Raw genomic sequence first — 24,952 nt, 5'->3', positions numbered from 1 at the left:
AATTCACTCATTTAAAGCGTATAATTTGGTGGTTTTTAGTGTGTTCAGAGTTGTGCAACCATCATCACATCAATTTTAGAACATTCCATCACCCTAGTAAGAAAGTCCCGAGCAGTCACTCCCCACTCCCTCCTACCCCCGAACTCCTGGCAACCACTAATTTACTTTCTGTCCCTCTAGATTTGCCTGTTCTGGACATTTCATGTATAAATTTATTTATTTATTTATTTATTTTCCCCCAAAGCACCAGTAGATAGTTGTGTGTCATAGCTGCACATCCTTCTAGTTGCTGCATGTGGGACGCAGCCTCAGCATGGCCAGAGAAGCAGTGCGTCAGTGCACGCCCGGGATCCGAACCCGGGCCGCCAGCAGCAGAGCGCGTGCACTTAACCGCTAAGCCATGGGGCCGGCCCTGGACATTTCATGTAAATGGAATCACACACCATGTGGCCTTTTGTGTCTGGCTTCTCTCACTGAGCATTGTGTGTTCAAGGTCCATCCACATTGTAGCTACGTCAAGGCTTCACTCTTTTTCATGGCTGAATCATATTCTGGTGGTGGATGGACCACATTGTGTTTATCCATCACCCATTGATGGACATTTGGGTTGTTTCCCCTTTTTAGCTATTATGAATAATACCACTAGGAACATTTGTGTACAAATTTTTATGTGGACAAACCAGTTCAGTTCTCTCCGGTAGACACCTAGGTGTGGAATTGCTGGGTCACCTGGTAACTCTTTAACTTTTTGAGGGACAACCAGACTGTTTCCCACAAGGGGTGCCTCATTTTACACCCCCACCAGCTATGTGTGAGGGCTCCAGCCGCTCCACACCTTCGTCAACACTTGTCATTTTCTGTTTTTGTGTTTTCATAGCCATCCTAGTAGGCGTGAAGTGCTATCTCACCGTGGTTTTGAGTTGCATTTCCCTGATGACTAATGATGATGAGCATCTTTTCATAAGCTTATTGGCCATTCACTTATTTCTTTGCAGAAATGTGTTTGGATCTTTTGCCCAATTTTTGAGCAGGGACTTTTTATGTTTTGTTCCCTGCTTCCAGGGCCCGGAAGAGCCTCCGTAGGAGCGCAGTAAACGTTGGATGAATGAATGGATGTCTTTCCGCAGGCAGTGGGGTTTGCACGTCCCGCAAACGCACCTGTTATTGAGTTCCATCGCGCTCATCACGCGGGGTGACTGCCTCACTGCGGCGTGGTCTGCCCTTGGGAGCCCGTTTCGGCCACTGTCCCCTACTAAGAACCACGCCCTAAACCGACCAGAGCCACTTCCCAGACTCCACACAGCCGCCTCCGCGGGGACACGGGTCCAGTTCCGGCCGCGGTTGCCCTTGGCAACGCGTAGCGCCCAGCTTCCTGTATTGATTCGAATCGCGGGCTACGTCACGTCCTCCCGAGATGCCCGACGCGCGCAGGCGCAGTCCGCGGGGTGGGCGGGGCGGCGGCACGCAGCGCGCCGGCGCGGGGGCGTGGCCGGCCGCGGGAGCGCGCGCGGCAGAGGAGGGCGCCGGGAGGCCGCGGAGCAGCGAGCGCCGCCATATTAAGGAGCGCGGAGCGCGGAGCGCGGCGTCCCGTCGGCGGCGGGCGCGGCCGGACCCGGCGGAGCTGCGGACGGCGGAGGCGGGCGCGGGGCGGCGCTGGGAGAGGCGGGGCCGGCGGAGCCAGCGGGCGACGGGAGCGAGCCAGGTGAGGCGGCGGGGTCTGGGGACCCGCCCCCCGCGCCCGAGCCGGGCCGCGCCGGGCCTCCCCGGGGCCCACCGAAACCGAACCGGCGCCCCGGGCCGCGACCCCCGTGCTCGGGCCCCCTGAACGCCGCCCCCTGAGCCCAGCAAGGCCCGGGGGGAGCTCAGCATCCGCCTCCCGGCTGAACCCCCAAATCCGGCCCTGCGTGATCTCCCCCCCCCCGAGCCACCTGCAGCCGCGACCTCCCCCCGCACCGGCGTCCGCGGTCCCGTTATAAACATGGGGCCGAGCTCTGCCCCCCAATCCCGCGGCCCCCAGGACAGCAGGCCCACGCTCTAGCCGGTGGTCTGGCTTGTCAAACACGGGTCTCCCAGCTCGCACCATCCCAGCCAGATTTAAACTGCCCCCCATAGCTGTCACGACGCCCCAGGCTCCAACCGGGCCCCCCGCCCCCATGAGATGCGATCTGAGCCTGGCGGGCCTGGGGACCCCCGGGCCGAGGCGCGGCCCCCGTCCGTCTGTCTGGCTCCCTTTGTGCGCCCCGCGCCCCTCTCGGCTCCCGGCACCAGGAGCTCTTGGGCGACGCGGCTTGAATGCATAAATGCCACCCCCCCCACCCCCCGCCTCCCGGCCCTCCGCTTTCTGCTCCCCCACCCCCAAGCTCGACCCACCCAGACTCACGCTCTCCCATTCGGCGCCGACCCCGCCACGATCTGAGCCCGCCTGTCTGTGCCCAGCCGCCCTCCGATCCGGGACCATTCCGTGTCTTTTCGCAAGGACCGGCGCCCCGGACCCCCCAAGTGTGGTGGTTCCCCCCATCAGGGCTATCCTCGCCTACTGAAAACTGAGACCCTTCCCTGTTGGTCCTGCACTATGTCAGACGTGCCCCCAACCCGGAGCCTGGGACCCACCGCTGTGCGGATGTGCAGCTGTGCAGCCTAAATCTGTGTTGTTTTCTCTGTTCTCTTCCCGCCCCCCATCATCCCCTCGTTCAGGGCGCCTCCGGCTGGGAGCTAGATCCCCCCCCACCCCCTCCCCAGTCCACCGAGCGATGACCTCATGCCTGTCGCTGGTGAGGCTGCACCCCCTCCTCCACCCCCACCCCCCACTTCTTACCAGAGTTTGAATGAGGACAATTTATCTAAAGGAAAACTGTCCACCTGGGGCTGTGCAGCCGTCCCCCCAGATCCATCCTCTGGGTGGGAGACAGGCCCGAGGGGCTTTGAAGTGAAGGCGGTGGGGTGGTCGCCCCTGGAGGTGGGGGTGGGGTTTGCACGCGGGACGCTGATGAGATCTCTGGGGACAGGCCTGGAGTGGTGCACATTGTCCCCTGGAACGCGCCCTCGGCTGCTGATGGGCCGACTTGCTCTGGGGCTGAGCTGGCCTCTGATGTGGAGGGCCCTGTCCGTGCTGGCGAGGCTGGAGCGTGTTTTCTTCTGCCCCGGATAGGGGAAGTGGGGGTGTGGCCGCAGCGTGAGTGAGGGAGGATGGCTCCCAGAGGGTTTTGTGAAGGATTCGGGCTCTCCCGCCCCAAAACTAGGTCTCCGGTCCTTGGTCAGCTCATGGCTCAAAGGACGGGTGCTTTGGTGCGGTGGGGGCAGCGTCTCAGGTGGCTGTGCTGGCCCAGTTCCCCCAGGGCTGTTTCTCAGGGAGATCTTGGACTCCGTACCCTGGCCGCTGGTGGTGACTGGGCTGTGGGAGGAGGCCCTAGAAGCAAACAGAAAAGGCTGACGTGTCTCCAGAAGTGGGTCTGCATTGGGTGTCGCACCGGGTCCTCTGTTTCAGCGGGAAGTCTCCCGCCAGTGCTGTTGGCTGGGGCTTTGGGCGCGTGGGGTTTGTGTTCCCGGACTTTTGGGCATCCTGTTTGCAGGACCCACCCCAGGGGCTCCTGGCTGGCATCAGGATCAAGGGACTGGGTCTTGGAGGAACCAGCAAATCGCAGCCCCCTTGAAATTCTTTTCTTCTGGAGCAAGGTTCTCCACTGGGGACACCAGGGACGTCTGGGGACATCTGTGGTTGTCATGCTGGGGGTGCTCCTGGCATCGAGTGGGTGGGGCCAGGGATGCTGCTCCACCCCCACAGCGGCCAGGACGGCCCCCCAGAAAGTGACCCGGCCCCGATGTCCGCAGAGCCGAGGGGGAGACCCTGGACTGGAATCGGGCCTGAACGGTGCTGAGGGCTGGGCCCGTGGGGCCGGCGCGGGGAGCGGTGCCTGCGCAGCTGGGAAAGGGGCATCTGGCTGCCCCAAAGCTCCCCGTGGTCCGTTTCTGCCCCATCACAGGCCCCACTGGCCTCTTGCTCGTCCACTGCCCTGTCGCACCCTGCCTGCCCCTCACTCGACCTCCCGCAGGCCCAGGCCACTGCGGGGCCCGCCCCGTGCTTGCGGAGGGGCTGCCGGCCGAGGGTGGTTTGCAGCCAGGTGAGTCCCGGGGCCGCTTCCTTGTGGACAGACGCCTGTTGAGCACCGGGACTCAGCACAGCACCAAAGCCCCCCTCGTGTGGCACTGGCATTCTCGACGGGGGACGTTCATGTCCCCAAGGGCCACATATCCTGTGTCTTCGGCAAGTGGCTCCTTTCTCCTGCCTCAGCGTCCTCTCGTGTGAATGGAGTCAGAGAACACGCCGCGGTCCTACCCGGCCTTGCTTCCTGCAGTCCGACTGCTATGCGTGACAGATGGTGCCCCCCCGCCCCCCCCAAATACAAGAGTCCAGTGTGGGACCCACCCTCCTGGCTCCCTGCGCCTCCCCGCAGTCCTTCGGGCTCCGCCCTGGCTCTTCTGTTCATTACCTTGTTTATTAGTTTGTGTTGGTGACAGCTTCGTTCAGATGTGATTCTCACGCCATACGATTCATTCATTTAAAGTGTACAATTCAGTGGTTTTCACTAGATTCGCAAGGTTGTGCATCCATCACCTCTATCTGGTTCCAGAACATTCCATCACCCCATGAAGCTCCGCCCCATCAGCAGTCACCCCTGTCCCCTCCCCCTGACAACTACTACCCTCCTTTCTGTCTGTGGATGTGCCTGTTCTGGACATTTCACGTCAATGGGATCACACACCGTGTGTCCTTCTGTGTCTGGTTCTCTGACTGAGCGTCGTGTGTTCGGGGTCCATCCACGGTGTGGCTGTGTCAGGGCTTCACTCCTCTTCACGGCTGCGTCGTATTCCAGTGTGTGGGTGGACGTGTTGTGTTTGTCTGTTTGCGGGTGCTGGACACCTGGACTGTCTCCCCTTCTGCCTGTTGTGAACAGAGCTGCCACCTACAGCCGGGTGCAGGTCCTTGTGTGGTGGCCCTTCCATTTCATCGGGCTCAGCCCCCGCTCTGCTCCCCTGCATGCCCCGCTGCGGCCGGCCCCTCGTCCTAGCTTCCTGTCCTGCTTGGCTGCTGGTGCCCACAGCTGGCTCCTGAAGTCCGGGCCCACGTTGCCAGTCCATCATCTGTCCTGGGTGTCCCGCAGGCACCTCGGGTGGAGTGTGTCCGGAAGAGGTCCCTCCTTCCTGAGACCTGCCTGTCCCCCTCCCTCGCCTCGCAGCCTCACACGGGGCCCCTCCCTCCACCCCCCTTTTTCTCCGGACCACCTGCTCTCTCACCTGGATGGGCACGTGCCGGCTCCCTGGCCCTGCTGCTCCCCATTGCGCTGCCCAGTCTCCACGCTACACCCTCTTCAGCCAGGAAGCGCAATCTCTTCGCCCCGCTCCCGGCTCCGGCCCCTGCCCCACCTCCCTGCCGCCATTCCCGGGCTCAGCCCAGGAGACGGCCCTTCTGGCCAGGCCTCCTCTCCCTCTGCCTGCCCCAGCGCGCTGCTCTCACCCCAGCCTCCCCAGACTGCTGCGTGGTTCTCGAAAGGGCAGGCCGTTCCTTCTGGACCCCCATGCTCTTCCCCAGATCAGACTGGGCCCGGGAACCACTGCTTTGTGACCCCATAGGGAGGATCTCGTCCCTACCAGGCCTGATGGCCGCTGCGGGAAGGGTCAGGCCTCCCACAGTAGGGTGGAGGGTGGAAGGATGGCGGGAGCAGGGGAGGGCAGACGGCGGGTGGAGGGTGTCTGTCTGCACTGTCTGGGAAGGGCTGAGCAACCAGAGAGTTAGCACTGGTCTGTTGAGCCAGAGAGAAGCAATTATTCCCCTAAGGATTCCCCTAAACCAGGGGGTCTCCACCAGGGGGGACGTCTGGGGACATCTGTGGTTGTCACACTGGGAGCACTCCTGGCATCGAGTGGATGGGGGCCAGGGATGCTGATCGGCACCCCGCAGTGCCCAGGACAGCCCCCCACAGAGAGTGACCCGGCCCCAATGTCAGCAGTGCCCGGGGTGGAGGGGACAGGACCCTGCCCTAAACATACTAGATCTTTCCTTCTGCTGCCCCCACCTTGGACCCATGGGTGGGATCGGCAGTGAGGCAGACTGAGGAGGCACTTTCTCATGCTCAAGGCTGCCTCTTAGGGGATGAGCTACCTATCTCTGGGGTGTGCAAGCAGACATAAGACATAGAGGCCTGAGAGGGCTCTGGGAACCCGATGGGGCTTAGTCTGATCCCCTTTAAGGCCGTGTCCAGCCTTAGGAGTCGGCCCTCTGATGTACATCACAGTGACGATCACGTGAATATTCATAAGTCATTTGTCACTTTCCTTTGCGTGGGGTTGGCATCCCTTGGGCTGCCCAGACCCAGACCCCTTTTGGTCTGAGGGTTTGCCAAGTGACACAGGGGAGTGGGTGCTCTGCGGGGCTGGGGAGGCGAGAAACCTCGGGGCTTCCCTAGCTTCAGGCACCGTGTCTGAGGTTGAGAGCAGCCCTTCTCTCCTGTGGTGGGCGCCGCCCTGCTGCCTGCAGTGTGCTCGCAGGGTGTTGTCGCGAAGAAAGGGTCCAGAAGGCTGTGTGTTGATGGAATGCTCATGTCTCTGGTCTGTGAGCCCTGGGGGGACAGGGACCCCGGCTCTCTGCACGTGACACCACCTGCACACAGTAGCTGGGGAGTAAGCGTCAGCTGAATGAATGAATGAATGCATGCATGCTGGAATATGCTACCCAGGGCCCCCACCACCAGCCCTCCCCCGACATGACTTGCCTTTCCCGGTGGTTCCCGTCAGCCCCCGGGGACGGCGTGCTCTCCCTGCCGCGTGCTGGGTGCGGCCTCTGACGCTGGCCGTGCCGGCCTTGGCCTCTGCTGTCTTAGAGTGAGGGGCCGTCAGCCCGTTGTGTGCCCTCTGCAGGCCGGGACCCCTGCCCTCCAAGGTCCCAGTCTGCCTCTGCTGTCGAGAGGGCAGGCGCCTGGGGTCTAGTCCAGAATCGATGGCCCTGAGACCACGGCCAGTCCCCCGCCAGACAGCCCTGTTCCTCCCACGTCCCTGACTGAGGCCGGTCCTCCCTCCGCTCCGGGCAGGTCTGTCCTTTCCCCTGTGGGGCAGCCCCGCCTGGTCGCCCGGGCTGAGCTCACGGGCAGCAGCTGTGGCCGCCAGGCACCTCCCACGCCCCCACACACCACGCGGGTGGAGGAGCAGGAAGCAGGTGCGTCTGGGACCTGTGTCCGCCTGTCACTGAGCCCCTAGGACCAGCCACCACGCCCTAGCCTCTCCTCTGGGTCGCTAGCGGCTCGAAGCCGCTAGCTGCTTCACAGAAGTTGTGCCCAGTCTCACAGCAATGTAGATGGTGTTATCCCATTATCCCATTTTTATGATGAAGAGACTGGGGTTCAGAGAGAAGTGGATTACCCAAAGCGGCCAGTAAGGGTTGGAGTCAGGCCTCAGAGCCAGTCTGTCCCTCTCCGAAGCCCACCCTTTTCCGATGCACCCTGCGAGAACCGTCTGTACAGTGCTTTGGTTTACTGTGGCGGGAGGGAGGGAGCCGCGATGCCTGGTTCTGGCTTGCCTGAGCCTGAGGCAGACGATTGGACGACTGCCCCTTTTCTAGTCGGGTCTCTCATGTGGCACTTCTCCCCCGACCCCTCAGAGGAGGGCTGGGAAGAAGACGGCTGCCCCCGGGGCCGGCATGACCCCCTCGCCTGTCTCAGGGGGAAGGGGCTGGTGGCCAGGGTATCTGGGGGCACCTAGAGCCCCTCCCCGCCGTCCCCCTGTTCCCCCGCCTGTGTGCCTCAGGCAGGAGCGCTGTCCTCCGAAGGTTTCAGGGCCCCCAGATGACGTTCCCAGGGAGCCCCAGCCACTGTCACCGTGATCCCTGACTGGATGGTTCCCGGAGCCGACGGCTGGAGAGTCCCACCTGGCTGGGATGACCCCCAGAGCGGGCCTTTGAGCCCGAGACAGGCTGGCCTGGGCGCCGCGCCTGGACGTGCTCACCCGCGGGGCGTCGTGGTCTGTGGCTGCGGGCGGGCGGGCGGAGCGGGCCCTGGAGCCGGACCGCTGGGCCTGAATCCCGGCTCCACCGCCCAGCAGCTGCCAGGCCGGTTCCTCCTTTGAGATGGAGACTGGGTCGTCTGGGGGACAGAAGTCCGCCCAGCACCTCAAGTCTCCGGAGGGGACTTGGAGGGGCGCAGGCGGGGCTCGCCACTGTCACGTCGTCTTCGTTTGTCTCCTGACAGTCTGCCCGCGGGGCTGAGAGCAGTGTCCTGTTCACCCAGGACCCCGAGGCCCCCTCAGGGCGTGCAGGGCGGGGTCCACAGGCTCTTGCTGGTGCGTGTTCCTCCCTCACCTTCTCTGTACCCGCGTGGGGAGCAGGGCCCCCCCATCTGTAACCGTTGGCGGGTGTGGCTGCCCCCTGAGGCTGCAGTTCCTCATTCCGGGAGATTCTGCCCCCAGGGGACTCTGGGTGGTGTCGGGGACATCTGTTGTCACACGGGCTGCTCCTGCCATCGAGTGGGTGGGGCCAAGGATGCTGCTCAACCCCCCCGCAGTGCCCAGGGTGGTGCCCCCCGAGACGCCCCCCCCCCGCCCCCCCGGAGGCTGCAGTGGACGCCGGGTCGCAGGTGGTCTCGCGCAGCCCACAGGAGTGTTGGAGCCCTGAGTCGGGGCTGACCTGTCACGGGGTGTTTCATTTCCGTTGGCTCCTTGAAGAGCCTGGCAAAGGTAAAAGCAGTGGGGACCAGTTTTTCAAGATAGGCAAGACCTGGAAGACTCCAACTTGGGCCGAGCACTTCTGGAAGCAGAGCGCTCCCTCAGGGCCTGTGTGAACTCGGACCAAGCTGCCTCCGGCCCAGGGAGGAGGCTCCCTGCCCTGGTCGTGCCCTCGGTGGCCGCCCTCGCCTGAGGAGGCCTGGTGGCTGGGTTGGCCCGGCCCTGCTGCACGTCTGATCTCATTCCTCATCTGTGGGGGGTCCTGCCCACGCTTGGGGGCTGGCGGGTGAATGGCGAGGTTAAAACTCGCCCTTGGTATGGTCCCCTGCCTGGGACCTCAGCCTGCCACCGGCTTCAGCTGGAGGAGGACCCGCAGGGGCCGTGCGCAGATGGGCTCCAGGGCCAGTGCGTGCGCTCCGTCGTCTCGTCCGGGGGTCTCCTGGCCCGGCCCGGGAGCAGGTCTCCCCCTCGGCACTGTGGGGCCGGGCCCTTCTCTGTGGGGCCGTCCTGGGCGCTGGTCCCTGCTGACTTGATGCCAGGAGCACCCCAGTCGTGACACCCACAGATGTCCCCGGACATGGCCCAGTGGCCCCCGGGGGCAGGCTACCCTGCTGGGCTATCATCACAGCAAGCGTCTTTGCTGAGTCTGGTGATGGGAACCGTGTGGGCACTACAGGACTGGGGAGGTCAGGGATCGTGGGGAACCACGAGAGGGCAGTTCCGGGGTGGTCGGGGATCCCTGACGTGTGTGACCCTCAGCCCTAGCCTAGTGGGGACCTCAGCCCTGTCCTGTCAGGTGACAGGGTCGTGTCCATTTCCCGCAGGAGCACATTGAGGCTCAGAGGCCGTGGCAGAAGGTGGGCCTCCTGGCTCTTCATTCTGGAGGCCACGGGGGGCAGGAGGAGACTCTCCTCTGAAGGGCTGCCTCAGTGGGCGGCCAAGACCCCCAGTGACAGTACCCTGCAGAGGGGACAGTGGCCGTGGATGCCCAGACCCCGGACACCAGCCTGCAGGTGCCGGCCCCCCCGGCGGCAGAGCCTCCCAGTCCGCGGGGCGAGCACTCCCTGGGGCCAGACTTCTCGCTCCCTCGTTGCTCCCTTCCTGGCTGTGTGGTGGGCTCGGTGTGGCTGTAGACCCTGCGGCCGGGGGAGCCTCTCCACAGCGCCTCGGCCTCGCGAACAGAACCGTCTCTGCTCTCTCTGATGTGTCGGGAAGCTTCTCCGACACACAGCAAAGGCGGCAGAATTTCCCTCGCACAGCCGGCCGTGCCCCCACCGCCGGGCTTCTGCTCAGTCCTGGCCCGTGAGGCCCTGTCTCTCCCAGCTGGCTCACGTCTTTGAGTAGCTGACACATTCCCGTGACGCGGGATCCAGGAAGTGCAAAGTGACAAGTCAGGAGAAGCACGCTTCCTTCCTCTCCTGATCCTCGTCCTCCGGTCCTCCCCCAGAGCCCAGTTCTGCTTCTGGCTGCTTCTCCAGCCTTCTGGAAATAGCTTGTCCTGCCCAGTGCCGTTCCCACGTGCAGGGGTCTTACAGCCCCTCCCGCCCGCCCTTTCCTTGCGGAGTCGCCCGTGGGGAGATGAGCCCGCCCATAGCGTACAAGTTTGTGTCCCGTCTCGAATACTGCATCGGGGAGGATGTGTGTTTTTAGATTCCGACAGCGATGGCCAGGTTGCCTTCCTTCCAGGTCCTCCCCGGTTCAGCTCCTGCCAACAGTGCGGGCGTGTCCTGTCTCCCCATGCCCGAGGCGTGTCCCCTCCTCTTAGAGCCATGCCGGCCCCTGGGGGACCGTGGCCCTGGTGGGTTGCAGCTCTCCGGCTGGAGGGAGGGCAGGGAGCATCTTTTTCCCGGACGGTTCACTCACATCCTTTCACGGTGGGCTGCCCTCTGGGTGGTGGGTATTTTTCCCAGTTGTTTCATCTTTTTTAAAAAACCAGGTTTGTGGTGTGTTGTGCAGACACTTTCCACTTCTCCGTCGATGAATTTGTCGCCTGTTCTCTTAGGGCTTTGGGGTCTTCTGTTCTCCTGTGGGGCAGCAAGCAGCAATCTCAGAGGAGGTGGGCGGGGGTCCCCAGCAGGAAGGGCTTACGCTCTCTAGGACCCGTTATCTGCAGGTACAAGGTCAGAGCTCGGGAAGAAGTGGGTTCTGGAAGACGTGGGTCCCTCTGTGGGGCGCTGGGTCTTGGGGAGACCATCCCATGCTGAGTGCGGGGATCCACTGACCCCTCGGTCCCCTCCTCCATCTGGACCCTTCGTGCATCTGGCCCTTGCTTAGACAGCTGGTCGTTGGGAACCACTTTTTGAAATGTGGGTCCTGGTCACGAGTGCTGCCACCGGAATCCTCTTTCGCCTAAGTTCTTGTTTCTGGCCTCCTGTTCCTGCTCGGCAGGGGGCTTGGGGTGGGGGGATGAGACCGGGTCCACCCCACTGCCCGGTGCCATGTCCCTGGGTGTTCAGCAGCGTGTTGGAGGAATGAATGAAGACCCACCGCCTCCCCGACAGACACGGGATCTCAGGAGTCGGGGTGGGGAGGCACAGAGAAGCGAGCGGGAAGGGTCTGTCGGCGTCCGCGTGAGCCGCTCGGGGCTGGGCAGAGAGAAGGCCTCCGAGGGCCCATGTGGAGGAAAGCTCTCGGTAGCCGCCGCCCCCAAAAGAGCTCAGTGGAGGAAGGCCGCCGCCCCCTGCCCTGCCTCTGAGGTGCGGCCACACAAGCCAGCACCAGCTTGGCGGCTCAACACAACAGAAATTAGTTCTCTCAGTTCTGGACGTCAGGAGTCTGAAGTCAGTCTCACTGAGCAAACGGCCAGGTGCGGGCAGGGCTGTCCTCCAGAGGCTCCAGGGAGAAGCGTCTCCTGCCTTTTCCAGCTTCTAGAGGCCGCGTCCTGGGCTCGGGGCCCCTTCCTCCGTCTGCACAGCCCGCAGCGCAGCGTCTCCCGTCTCTCTCTGCCTCTCACCCTCCTCCTCCCTCTGATTAGGATCCTGTGGTGCCACTGGGCCCCTGGGGATCCAGGGTCATCCCCATCTCAGGGGCCTTAACCCATCTGCAAAGTTCCCTCTGCCACGTGAGGTGACATGTCCACAGGTCCAGGGACAAGAACCCTGCACACGTGGGAAGTCTAGAACCTCTCTGAGGCTCAGCGGCCACACGTCAGTGGTGTCGCTCCTGCCTGCCTCACGGGCATCTGCCAGCTGCCGCAGCGGGCGTAGCCGGTGGACAGAGGGGCTGGTCTGGTGGGGAGGGCACACCGCGGGACGTACTTGCTGGACTGGAAGGAGCTTGGCGCACGCCAGCTCTGGGATGCTGAGCGTCTTGGCAGCAGCTCCTAGCTCATCCTGGGAGGCCCGTCCCCGCCCCACGTGCTCCGGGACGACCACAGCCTCCGGGCTCTGCTTAACTTCTGGTGCGTCCGAACTGTTGTCTGGGCCCTGCGGTCGCTGCAACAGACCAGCCCCCCGGCCTCCCGGGGGGCCCGGGGACGTCTGCGTGGCGGCGTTGTCTGTGAGCGGAGGGGCTGTGTTTCCATCTGGAGTGAGCGCCTCTGGGCCGAGAGGGTTAGACCGCGGTGGCCACAGCGTGACCGGCCCCTGTGCCTGGGGAGGCCTCGCTCCTCCAGACCCGCCGGCCCTGGGCTGTTCTGCTTGGGGAGCGCGAGCTGCGGACTTTCTCTGGGACGTTCATGTGCGGCACCGGTGGCCCCGTGGCCTGCGGCTCATCTGGAAGAGGAGCGCGTGGACCGAGTGCGGCCTTCGCCTCGTGCCCTGTGGGCCCGCTGCCGGGGCTGACTGCGCGCCACGGCCAGGGGGTCAGCTGGCCTCTCCATCTGGAAAGCGGGGGAGCAGCTCACTGGCCCAGCCCTGGGAGAGTACCCACTGACGGCGGGAACTCACCAGAACAGAGCCGTGACTGCTCCTCTGTGTCTGGCCCCCGTGAACCCCACTCACGGGACGCTTGGTCACGGCGGCTGCTGGTCCCCCGGGGGCCAGGTTCTGGTTCACACGCGGCCTGGCGCTGAGGTCAGTGAGATGACCGGGCCTGCCCTCCGGAACCTGCCCTCCAGACGGGTGTCACCTCCTGGGTCAGGTGCTCAGCGGGCATCTCCTGTCCTGAGTATGGCCGTTCTGCCCGGGAATGGTCAGGTGCATGGTCAGGTGCAGTGAGGACACATGGGGCGCTGGGCGTGGCCTGGGCCCTGGGGGGGGGCAGCGGAGGCAGGGCCAGGCTGGCGGGGGCGGGGGCGGGGGGGAGGAGGAGTGAGGAAGGCTGCAAGGAGGGAGCTGGCCGTGAGCCACTTCCTGACACTGTCCTGTGGCCGTAATGGAGCGGACGTGTCTGGGGACCTCTGCCAGGGCAGGGTGGGAGGAGGGGGCAGGAAGCCTGTGGCCGAGAAGGGATTTACCCAGGGCTTCACTGTAGGCCCAGTTTTCCCAATAAGTAGGAGGCCCGCTCTCTACCGAGGTGGGGACGACAGGGCTTGGGGGTCCGGGCTGCCGCAGGCTCCGAGGAGCCCCAGGCCGAGTGGACAGAGGGCTGTGGGCATGCTGGGAGTGGGTGGGTGTGGACGGCTGGGGCCCTGGGCAGGAGGGTGGCCTGGGCTGGTGCGGGCACCTGAGTCAGGAAGCCGCACAGGGGAAACAGTAGATAGACTCACGAGCTCCTAACGTGGCACGTGGCATGGAGCAACCGCGGTGACCGCTGGCTGCGGTACCAGCCTCAGAGTCCCACCCGACGGGCTGGGCTCTGGACAGGCGTCAGCCGTCCGGCCTCGGGCCTGGGCCGCACCGAGGCGACCCTGTGCGTTCCATAACTGCAGGAGAGAGACAGGGATCCGGCAGGCTCGCGCTGGTGCTTCAGCCACACGGTGCACAGTGTCTGGGGGCCCAGGAACCTGTCGGAGGGGCTGTTTGGGGACGTGAAAACGGGAATCAGGCAGATCCGCCTAAATACTCGTCGTCTGGTCGCCCGCCGAGAGGGACGTGGACGGGGCAACCTCAGGTTTGTTCCCCTGTGACGCTGAGCTGGTACCTTCCTCAGGTGTCTTTTTCTTCAGGGGACGGATGTCTTTAGTCTCCTTTCTGTCTCTGTGGATGTGACTCCTCTAGGGGCCTCCTGTGAGGGGACCACACAGTGTCTGTCCTTCTGTGTCTGGCTCATGGCACTGAGCGTCACGTCCTCAAGGTCCATCCACGTTGGAGCAGGTGTCAGAATCGCCTTCCTCTTTGAGGCCGAATAATAGTGCAGCGTGTGGATGGACCGCGTCTTATCCGTTCCTCCGCTGACGGCCACTGGGGCTCATTTCTCCTTAGGGCTGTTGTGAATCGTGCTGGTTGGAACGTTCTAGGACGCATCTTGGTGTGGGCCGGTGACACCTGTGAGTGGAATTGCCGGGTCACGCGGCTGTACGTCTGACTCCTTGAGGAGCTGGTGGTGGGGGCGGAGTCAGTGTTTCATGGGGACGAAGTTTCAGTTTGGGAAGATGGAAAGTTCTGGAGACGGATGGTGGGGATGGTTGCCCAATACTGTGAATGTGCTTCACGCGTTGAGCTGTGCACTTAAAATGCTTATGATGGTAAACTTTATGTTATATGTGTTTTACTGTAATTGTGTTTAAAAAGGCAAGCGTTGGCTTCACAGGAGCGCTACACCCAGGAACTCATACTCTTTATTCTGGTCAGCGTCTGCCTTTTGACATCCTCCATATTTGGTCTGTTGTCACCGGTGCCCGTGGAAGCCCTCAGGCTCCGTCCGGGGGAGCAGAGTGACAGTGACGGGCCAGAGGCAGCGGAGGGGGGTGTGCTGCAGGCTCCTGGCAGGGGCTGCCGCCATCTGCTGAGCCCCCGTGCCGTGCTGGACACTCTTGCTCCCCCTCCGTGGGCTCTGCGGTGTCCCCAGTAGGGCGGGGCTGGCAGACCTGTCTGCAGAGGGCCGGGCGGCGCGCGTGCTGGCAGAAGGCAGCCAGAGGTGTCGTGCACACGCATGGGCGCGGGCGGGCCTGCTCGTCCCTGGGCCCGCGTGTGCCTGCCCTCCCCGCGGGGAGAGCGTCCTTCCCTGTGAGGCGGCCGCTCCTCCGGCCTGTCCTCGAATTCACACAGCCCCTGCCTGCCTCAGATCTGCTCTTCTCTCTCGAGAGTGTTCTCCAGCCTCCTCTTGCTGGCACGCTCACTCTTCCTCAGAGAGGCCTCGCGGGTTGGGCTGAGCTCGGTGGAGCTGGGTGTGAGCGTGTCCGTCCTCTGGAGGCCGGTGTCCCTGGGACCCCGCCTGGCCTGGCCCGGAGCCCGGGTACTGGCTGGTGCCCGGCGTGCCGTCGGCTCTGGCAAGTCCTGGGGAGTGAACCGGAGCTTATCAGACCCGCTCCCACTCATGCACGTGTACACACACACACACACACACACACACACACACAGACCCTTACCCTTGTAGGCTGGCCGGCCCTCACGGGGCCTGAGGAGCAGGGACAGGGTCCCATGGGTGGTTCGTGACCTCGGAGGGTCTGAAGCAGGAAAGTGACGAGATGGGGAGCGTGGGTCAGGGGAGGGCCTGGGGTGAGCCCCCGGGGACAGGTGGGAGACGCTCTAACCAGGACGAGGGCGAGGGGATCTGGCAGAAGGGCCCCCATGGAGGGCCCGGACAGGAGCCTGTTCGTCCCCGTCACGTCCCCCTCTGGCTCCCGGGCCAGTGGGGGCGGCCGAGCCCGCACTCTGGGCTCCTGCGAGGAGGCCCCGCGACGTGGGGGGGACTCAGCGTCCCCAAGGAGTGCCCTGTGGTCACCACGCGGTGCTGGGGGCCACTCCCGCTGACCCCTCCTGCCCTTCGTGCCCCAGGCTGACCGCAGCTGGCTGACCCTGCCGGGTGACCTCGGCCGGCGGGCCACGCCTGCCCGGCCTCGCCATGGACCAGGACTATGAGCGGCGCCTCCTCCGGCAGATCGTCATCCAGAACGAGAACACGATGCCGTGCGTAAGTGCCCACAGCCTGGCCTGCGGCGCCGTCCTGGCCCCGTGGAGCGGGGCAGGCGGGGGGGGGGCTGCGGTGTGTCTCTCTTAGGAGGACACCAGCGTTAGATTCAGGGCCCCACTCCACGATGGCCTCGTCTTGACTTGATTCATCTGCAAAGACACCCCACGTCCCCTAACCAGCGGTCAGGACTTCAGTGTGTCCTTTCGGGGGACACAGTTCACCCACAGCAGATCCCTCACAGAAAGAGGACGTTCCAGGATAGTCGAGCGGGCCGGAGGGTTCTCTGGGGGCGATGCCCCGCCCTCACTCCCCAGTTCAGGTGGTCAGGTTGGGGAGCAGTGGGAGAAAGTCCGTGCGTGCGGGAAGTCCTGGGGCTGCAGGCTCCCAGCACTTGGGGGGTAAATGTTCTTCAGTCCGTACTTTCAACGTGTCTGTCCACTTACGATGGCTCAGAAATAAAGGCACGCAGCGGAGGGCCAGTGCTCCCAGGCTGTCGCCCCAGGCCTCCTCCCGCCCGGCGGAGCTGGGAGGGCGGATGAGCCCCCCGACGCGGGTGCCGCCCGCAGGGTTCCAGCACATGAGTTATTCACCAGAGTGTTGGACCTCTGCCCGCGGGTTTCCAAGATCCAGCCCCCATTCAGCCAGTGCCAGGGGGCACGGCGGGTGGGCCGGCGCAGGGTCCGAGCGGAGAGGCTGGCCTGGGCGGTGCGCGCTGGGGCCTCCGGGGCACCCAGGCCCGCCCTGCCGTCCTTCCAGGTGGCGGAGATGCGGCGGACCCTGACGCCCGCCAACTCCCCGGTGTCCTCGCCCAGCAAGCACGGAGACCGCTTCATCCCCTCCAGAGCCGGCGCCAACTGGAGCGTGAACTTCCACAGGATCAACGTGAGGCCCCCGAGGGCGGTGGTCGGGGTGGCACCGCTGACCGCGCAGCCCGCCTGGCTGGTGCATCCGGCTCATTCCCCCTCCGTCCGTCTCCCGCAGGAGAACGAGAAGTCCCCCAGCCAAAACCGGAAAGCCAAGGACGCCGCCTCGGACAACGGCAAAGGTCAGCACTCAGCCCCGCCTGGCCCCCCTGGTCCTCGGACCGCCCCCCCCACCCCGGCCCCCGCCTCACCGAGCTTGGTGCCCGCAGACGGCCTGGCCTACTCAGCCCTGCTGAAGAACGAGCTGCTGGGGGCCGGCATCGAGAAGGTGCAGGACCCGCAGACGGAGGACCGGAGGCTGCAGCCCTCCACGCCCGAGAAGAAGGGCCTCTTCACGGTGAGCCCCACCGCCGCGCCCACCGCCAGCTGGGACAGAGGTCCCTGTCCCCCAGGGCCAGGAGACGGGGCTGGGGGCACAGACCATCCGGGCTCACCTCGCGTCCCCGGCCGCCTGCGCTGCGTGGATCCTCCGGGCCACCAGTCCGGCCTCCTTGGGTTTCTCCTCCCGCACCAGCCCCTGGGGGTCTAGAGTCCCAGAGATGAGGGGGCCCGTTAACCCCGTGCCTTGCCGCCAGGGGCACAGGGCTTCGGGTCTGCGGGTCCTGGGCTCAGCAGGTGTCCCCCACGTCCCCAGTATTCCCTCAGCACCAAGCGCTCCAGCCCCGACGATGGCAACGACGTGTCTCCCTATTCCTTGTCCCCTGTCAGCAACAAAAGGTGAGTCCTCGACTGTGCAGGTGGCGTGGGCAGCTAGGAGGTGCCCGGGAGCCGCCATCAGTCCTGGGACTGTGCAGGGTACAGAGGTGGCCCGGAGGACCCCCCTCGCTGGGACATGCTGCAGGCCCAGACCTGGGGATGGGAGTTAGGGAGGGCCCTCCAGAGGAGGTGCCAGGCAGAGGGGATGACATGGCTGTCAGAGCTCAGGGTGGCCTGGCATCCAGTGGCAAAGGGGTCAACAGCCTCGGGGTCACCACAGGTGTGGGAGACGTGGGTGGCAGTTGGAGGGCGGGAGGGACGGGAGACCGCATGGTGGAGCCCACAGCGCAGGGCCACGGGGAGGGTGGTGTCTGCGCAGCTGCGTTAGGTCACGCGGGTGCCAGGTCACCGTCCCAGCTCTCCCCGCAGCCAGAAGTTGCTGCGGTCGCCACGGAAACCCACCCGCAAGATCTCCAAGATCCCCTTCAAGGTCTTGGACGCGCCCGAGCTGCAGGACGACTTTTACCTGAACCTGGTGGACTGGTCCTCACTCAACGTGCTCAGCGTGGGGCTGGGGACCTGCGTGTACCTGTGGAGTGCCTGCACCAGCCAGGTGGGTGCCGCAGAGCGTGTGTGCAAGTGTGTGTGCGTGCGAGTGCACAGATGCACGCCTGGGGGTCACAGAGCGGCGTCCTTCCCTAGCTGAGCTGGGCGGGGGCCTGTGTGAGGGGTGTGAATGTTGCTGGGGCCGTCCAGAGCCTGGGGCAACACCCAGTGTGTCCCCACCACGAGAGCACCCTCAGTGTGCAGACCGGGATTGGGGGTCTGTCAGCAGGTGTGAGCGGAGGCCCCGTGCCCCTCCCTGGGAGGGCTGGCTCCCCGGCCTGCGCAGCAGCCTGTGCCCCAGTCAGCAAGAGAGGGATGGGTAGTCTAGCCCTGCTGAGCCTGGGGCCGCCGTGAGGCCACTTCCTCGATGGAGTGTGTCGTCCTCCCCCTGCCCCCGCAGTAGATCTTGGAGTGGCTGCTGGGCGCACCGAGGGCTCGGCCTGCAGGGCACGAGGGTGCTGCCCCCCAGGGTGGGTCTTCTCAGGGACAAAACCAACACAAGTGGGTTCAAGAGAAGGCGAGCGCTGCGCCTGCAGAAAGAGGGCCGGCACCCCCACCCCCACCCCCCAGCCTGTGGCCTGCCCCTGCGGGAGGGACCCCTCTGTGTGATGCCCTCGTCACCTGAGCATCCCCCAGGCCCTGTGCAGCCTCCCGAGCACCCCTGCCGCATATGTCCGGCTCCCGGTGCCAGTGTCTGCCGGCCAGAGGTGTGAGTGAGTGGGGGGATGAATGAATGAGTGAGTGAACGAATGATTGAGCAGGCAGGCGAGCGGGCAGATGGACAGATGGGTGAACGGACGTCAGGGCCTTGAAGGCCCAGCGGGGCAGCACGTCACCTCACACTGACCGATCCCCCTTCCCCCAGGTGACCCGGCTCTGCGACCTCTCAGTGGAAGGGGACTCGGTGACCTCCGTGGGCTGGTCTGAGCGGGTCAGTACACAGGCCCCCCTGCTGGGCAGGGTTGGCGCCGGGGAGGTCTGGCCAGGCCTTGGTGGCAGGCCTCCGCAGTGTTGGGGACTCGGAGACCCAGAGGAGCAAGAACCCAGCCTGGAGGTCACTTGTCCAAGCCCCAGGCGTGACGTCTGTGCCCTCACTTGTCTCCAGTCTGGTGGAAGTGAGACCCTGGGTTAGATGTGGCCCCACAGAGCTGCTCGCAGCCCCCAGTGCACGTTGGCTGGGTTTTGACAAATCTACACACTGTGTGGCCGTCCTCCCAGGAAGTTCCGAGGGAGGGTATCACCTTGCTCCAGAGGGACGTGTGTTAAAGATCTTTTAAAAAGCGGCCCCAAGGCCCTGGGCGAGGAGGGGGAGGGGACATCCCGGGGAGGCATCCCCACGCGGGGCCTGATGCCCGCTCTGCCTGTGTTCTTGGTTCTAGGGGAACTTGGTGGCCGTGGGCACGCACAAGGGCTTCGTGCAGATCTGGGACGCGGCCGCGGGGAAGAAGCTGTCCATGTTGGAAGGCCACACGGCGCGCGTCGGTGAGAAGCCGCCCTGGGGTGGCGTGCGATTCCCCCCGAGGCCGGGCCTCGCCCCCGCCCCGCCTCCCTGGTCCTCACCGGCCCTCCGCCCCGCCCTCTCACCTCCACTGGGCCCCGCCCCCTCCCTGGCCTGGGCTCGGCCCGCTCTCGCCTCACCCGCCCTCACCTGGCCTCCAGGGGCGCTGGCCTGGAACGCTGACCAGCTCTCCTCCGGGAGCCGGGACCGCATGATCCTGCAGAGGGACATCCGCACCCCGCCCTTACAGTCGGAGCGGCGGCTGCAGGGCCACCGGCAGGAGGTGTGCGGGCTCAAGTGGTCCACAGACCACCAGCTCCTTGCCTCGGGGGGCAATGACAACAAGGTAGGCGCCCCGGCCTTGGGCTGTTCCTCCTGTCTGCAGGGGGGGTGGGGGGCACCCCAAGGGGGTCCCCAGGGAGGATGTGGCGGGCTCTGAGGGAGGGGGCCGGGCGGGCTGCTGCTGCCGCCCCCCTCACGGCCTGGGTCCCCAGCTGCTGGTCTGGAACCACTCGAGCCTGAGCCCCGTGCAGCAGTACACGGAGCACCTGGCGGCCGTGAAGGCCATCGCCTGGTCCCCGCACCAGCACGGGCTGCTGGCGTCCGGCGGCGGCACGGCCGACCGCTGCATCCGTTTCTGGAACACGCTCACGGGGCAGCCGCTGCAGTGCATCGACACGGGCTCCCAGGTGTGCAACCTGGCCTGGTCCAAGCACGCCAACGAGCTGGTGAGTGCCGCCGGGCGGGGCGGTGCTGGTGGGCGGGGAGCGGGAGCCGGGGCCCTGTCTGGGCCTCCTCGGTCCCGGGGTGAAGCCAGGCCCCTGCCACCCAGGTTCACAGAACCCCATCTCAGGCTTCGAGTGCCTCGCCTGGCAACCCCGGGGGGGGCTGGCAGAGCCTCAGGTCAGCGTGGCCCCTCTCAGCCCGGTCATCACCCGAAGCGCGGGGGCGGGGCTGTCACCGTGGTCTGCACCCGCCGGACAGGCCTGGCGTCCTTGTTCTCGGGGCGCCCCAGGTTCCCACAGCTCCTCTCCACCCCCAGGTGAGCACGCACGGCTACTCGCAGAACCAGATCTTGGTCTGGAAGTACCCGTCCCTGAGCCAGGTGGCCAAGCTGACCGGGCACTCCTATCGGGTGCTGTACCTGGTGAGTCCCCCGTGGGTTCTGGAAGCAGTGCTGGGGCCGCCGGAGAAGCCCGCCCTGGGCCCCGGAGAGGGGGACTGAGCTGGTCCAGCGGTGGGCGTGGGGCTGAAGGGCAGGGCGGCCCGTCTGCAGGTGTCCAGTGCGTCGTCACTTGGAGCCTCTGTCACCCAACTCCCCGCCCCGTGAGCACGGGGAGCTCTGCTCTCCTGGAGAATCCCCCGTGTGTGTGTTTATGGTCGCACACATGCGGCAAGTGACCCACGTGCGAGCCTCAGACCACCTCTGTGGACGTTTGCACGGGCCTGGAGAAGGGAGGCCCCTCCCAAGACACATTCCGCCTTCAGTCATTTTTTTGTCTTTCCAGAAAAAAACGTTTTGTGCTCAAACCAGCACATCCTTTGCGCAACTGCACAGAATACACAGTCCGTCTTGGGGGTGGGGTGGGGAGGCGGCGGCCTTCGTGTGTCTACGAGAACGCTCCACCCTGGTTCTGCTGGCACGCGCGGCCCGGGCCTTGCCCTTCCGGCCCGCAGCCTGTGCGCACTGGCGGCTTTGGGGGCCCAGCCCCCTGCCCCAGCTCCTCCGCCATCAGCGGTGTCCTCGGGGCAGCCTGCAGGGCTCGAGGGCAACGGGGGTCTCTCTCCTCCCGCAGGCCATGTCCCCTGACGGAGAGGCCATCGTCACCGGTGCTGGAGACGAAACCCTGAGGTTCTGGAACGTCTTTAGCAAAACCCGTTCAACAAAGGTAAAGTGGGTCGGTATCAGCGCCAGCCCTCCCTGCACGCCCCTCGGCCTGTCCGGGACCGTCCCCCACCTCCTGCTCCTCCCGCGTCCCCTCCTGGCGGGAACCTCCCCAGGTCTCCCCTGGGTCCCCGCGCCCCCTCTCTCTGCTCCTGCATCGCTGCGCACCCCCAGCCACGTTGCACAGGGCTCTCGGGGCTTGGCACCCCCCACGTCTCGGGGCGCTGGGGGAGGCAGCCACACAGGCGCCACTCTGGCCTGAAGCTTCCCCCGGAGCTGCCCGGCACCCGACCCCTGGGGAAGCCGCCCGGGGCCGCGGGCTCAGCGGTCGCCCTGTGTGCCCCACAGGAGTCCGTGTCCGTCCTCAACCTCTTCACTAGGATCCGGTAAACCGCGGGCTGCACCGTCCTGGTGGGAGACCCTGCCTCCTCAGCGTGCATGGACCCTCCCCCACACACTGTCCCCAGAGGAAGGCAGCCAGGGGGGGCGGGGAGCCGGGCCCGGAGAGACCCCGGAGATTCTCATTAAAGCCTGATTGCGAACCTCTCAGCCGCTGTTTGGGGCGGGGACGCCGTCGGGCACCGTCAGGAGCGGGCTGAGGCCCTCCACGCCGGGCGGCCCCCTGGCCCTGGCTCGGACCATCTGCACTCGGAGACGGATGGACGCCTCCCGGGCCCCCGCCCGCTGCCCTGTGTGTGCATCACGTCCTCGCTGGGCTGCATGCTCTTCCCGGAAGCACGTGCTCACCGCTGCCACCACCGCCCACACCTGTGCTGGGACACGACTGGACGCCAGGCCGGCCAGCCCGGCAGGAGGACCCGAGCGGCTGGGCCTGGGCGGACGGCTCGGGGCGGCCGTGGATCGAAGGGACGTTTGCACCTGTGGAGTTCCTCTGCGACCGCCTCTGCTCTCCCTGCCTGGCAGCCCGGCCCGGGGGCTCTCCGGGGAGCAGGCCCGGGCAGCTGCGTGCTGGAGGCTCGTCTCGAGACGGACTCGTCCGCGGGAAACTGAAGTGGGATCCGCTTGCTGTCACGTCCTCACCCTGACCCCGTGCTTGTCACTTACGAGGTCACAGCCCCGATCCATCCGCAAGTGGGACTCGGGTTCCTGTGGCGTGCTGGGCGGCCGGTCAGGGTGACCTGAGGGCAGAATCGCCCCCAAGGGCCACCCCTGTGGGCGCCTGGCCGTCCCCTCCAGGCTGCCCTGCTGGGTCCTGTCCGGCTGCGCCTCCAGCCGTGGGGCAGCCAGCTGGTCCCCCAGAAACTTCCTGAGCTTCCCGGACCCTGGTCCCACCTCGTCGTCCTCTGCCCTGTCCCCCGCTGCGCCTGGCCCCCCACCTTATCTCCAGGAGGGAGGGAGGGGCCGGGCTGTGGCGGGGCGGGCCTGGGTGGGGTGAGGGTCCTCTGCCGGAGCCCCCGCTCCTCTGGGTGCCGGCAGCCTGTGCTCCCCGCACCGTCGGCCACGTGCGTGCATGTGTATATATGTATCTGTGACTTTTCCTTGGGTTTGTTCTTGTGTTTCTGTAGAGGGTCCTGGAAATGTGTGAGGCTGGCCGGGGAGGGGCAGTGGGCAGCCGGGGCGCGGCTGCCTGGCCTCGGGGCGGCTGTGGGACCGCCTCCCCGGCCCTCCCTGCGCCTGCCTGCGGCAGGGACGGGCGAGGGACCGTGTACATAGATGTGTGCATTTTCATCGCTCGAGACCTGAGTTTTGTTTGTTTGAGTCCTTTTTTCAATAAGAAAACAGTCCCGTCTGCGGCTCCCCCGCCCCGTGCAGTGGCCAGAGAGCCCAGAAGCCCTCTGCGCGAGTGACCGCGTGCCGCCCAACTGTGGTGCCCGCGCCCGGGAGTAGAGACAGGGGCCGCAGACCGTGTGCGGAGCAGGGGGCGGGGCGCCCGGCCGGAGCCGGCCTGTGTCTCGTGCGCTGCCGCGTCGCTGTCGTTAAAGCAGTGTGGGTTCACGCACGGCCGGGGCAGGCTGTCCATCAGTCTGTCTGGTCCCCCCAGCTGGGGCAGGGCCGACAGCTTGAGTCTGCAGTGCACACACCGGGGCCCCAGACCCCTGAGCATCACACGCAGGCGGCCAGCAGCTTGTCCAGGGCGAGCTGGCTGTGGGGACCACTTGTGGGCAGTCTGGGGGGGTACCAGTGTCCCTGAATCCACGATCCAGTGGGGCTGAGGACATGGGTTCACACCTGTCCTTGTGGCCCAGCCGGGTTCCCGCCCTGCCGTGGGGAGGGGCTGCCCTCCCCTGGTTGCCAGAGGAGCATGGGGCCGGGGTGGTGGTCTGTGCACGCAGTGAGAGCTGGGGCCGGGGGGGCCACCTGCGCCTGACGGCCGGGGAGCCCGAGGCCAGCGGGCCATCACGGGCCCTGCGTCCCGCACGTGGGGAGGCCTGGGCGTGCTGGATGGGGTGGGCTGGGGCGAGAGGGCTCTGTTGGTCCTGGGATGTAGCGCTTGCGATCGAGGGGAAGGGGAAGTAGTGATGGCACAGGGGAGCGAGGAGGGGGAGACGGGGCCTCCCGTGAGTGAAGGGGCGGCAGGGGCCAGGGTGCCGAGGGTCTGCAAGGAGCGGAGAAGAGCGGTGGTTTGGGAGTGGCTGAGGGGAGCAGGAGGTCCTGGGGCTGGAGAGGAAAGCCGGCCCAGGCCACAGGGCTGCGAGGGGAGGCTCGGGTTGGCAACGTGGGGTGGGTCAGCAGGCCAGGGGTCCCTGGGGTGTTGAGAAGAGGGCTGAGGCCCCCTGCAGCGAGCAGCTGTCCACGACTGGTGGAACACGCCAGGCCCTTCCCTCCGGGTGAAGATCCCCGTCCTGGGCAGTGGGGATGAGAGGTCGGACCCCAGACCCCACCCAGGGGAGCTTCTATTGTGGCATGTGAGTGGGACGATAGAGCCCTAAGAAGCACATATGGCTGTCCCAGTGTGATGGTGGTAAGAGGCCTTGGGTCCAGGGCTCGCCACAAACCTGACATTTGAGCCATGGCCTGAGGAAGAGCAGGGAGACACCTGGGCAGAGGGTGTTCCAGGCTGCGGGCACAGCCTGTGCAAAGGCCCTGGGGCAGGACCAGGCCTGGTGTGTTGGAGGAACAGCGAGGAGGCCCATGTGGCTGCAGCAGAGGGAGCGAGGGAGGAGGGAGGGCAGGGAGGGGACGGGGCAGGTCGTGCAGGGCCTGGGGGGCCACGGGGAGGACTTGGGCTTCTTCCCCGGGAGAGGGGGGAGCCCTGGGTGTGTGCTGACACAGGAAGGGATGAAATCGCTGTGTGGAGAGCTGACAAGAGCGGGGCAGGGGCGCAAAGAGACCAGGGAGGGGGCTCTGCCTAGGAGAGTGATGACATGAGCGTGGCCAGGACCAGGTGGAGGTGGTGAACAACGGGCAGATTCCGGATTTTTTGTTATATTTTTAAAATTTTGATAAAATATGCATAACATACAATTTACTACCTTAAACTGTACAATTCAGTGGTTTTTAGTATATTTATTATGTCGTGTTGCCATCACCACTAATTCCAGAACATTCCATCACCCCAACAGAAGCCCTGTCCCCATTATCAGTCATCCCCACCCCCTCCCCAGCCCGACCACCAGGAAACCACTCTCTGTCTGTGGACATGCCTGTTCTGGACATTTCACATCAATGGAATCACACACCGTGTGTCATTCTGTGTCTGGTTCTCTCACTGAGCGTTGTGTT

The 24,952-nt window shown here is 65.2% G+C and overlaps 1 protein-coding gene across 2 annotated transcripts; it reads left to right on the top strand.

Annotated features, from left to right (window-relative positions):
• Positions 1–1,561: 1,561 nt before the first annotated feature.
• FZR1 (fizzy and cell division cycle 20 related 1) lies at positions 1,562–22,972 on the top strand. 2 transcript variants are annotated; one of them, XM_087425756.1, is made up of 14 exons: positions 1,562–1,702; positions 15,525–15,660; positions 16,417–16,542; positions 16,642–16,705; positions 16,793–16,920; positions 17,218–17,300; positions 17,709–17,892; positions 18,751–18,816; positions 19,265–19,367; positions 19,545–19,729; positions 19,878–20,111; positions 20,426–20,530; positions 21,180–21,281; positions 21,617–22,972. In XM_087425756.1, the coding sequence occupies exons 2-14, from the start codon at positions 15,592–15,594 to the stop codon at positions 21,656–21,658; spliced, it is 1,491 nt and encodes a 496-aa protein (XP_087281882.1). In that variant the 5' UTR covers positions 1,562–1,702; positions 15,525–15,591; the 3' UTR covers positions 21,659–22,972. The 2 variants fall into 2 exon arrangements, with proteins under 2 accessions (XP_087281882.1, XP_087281883.1); XM_087425757.1 differs by having other exon boundaries at positions 1,563–1,702; positions 21,180–21,272.
• Positions 22,973–24,952: the final 1,980 nt, after the last annotated feature.

This window comes from Ceratotherium simum, chromosome 39 (assembly GCF_057802395.1).
Source record: "Ceratotherium simum simum isolate JZ-2026a chromosome 39, ASM5780239v1, whole genome shotgun sequence".
Classification (NCBI taxonomy): domain Eukaryota; kingdom Metazoa; phylum Chordata; class Mammalia; order Perissodactyla; family Rhinocerotidae; genus Ceratotherium; species Ceratotherium simum.
The sequence above is the reverse complement of the archived record's forward strand: the minus strand, read 5'-3'. Positions and strand labels throughout refer to the sequence as shown.

Bases quoted from the DNA above. Each gene is read 5' to 3' on its own strand.
- FZR1 (XM_087425756.1), top strand. From the start codon at position 15,592: ATGGACCAGGACTATGAGCGGCGCCTCCTCCGGCAGATCGTCATCCAG. The intron at 15,661-16,416 runs GTAAGTGCCCAC...CCGTCCTTCCAG, and splicing joins ACGAGAACACGATGCCGTGC to GTGGCGGAGATGCGGCGGAC. The intron at 18,817-19,264 runs GTCAGTACACAG...TCTTGGTTCTAG, and splicing joins CCGTGGGCTGGTCTGAGCGG to GGGAACTTGGTGGCCGTGGG.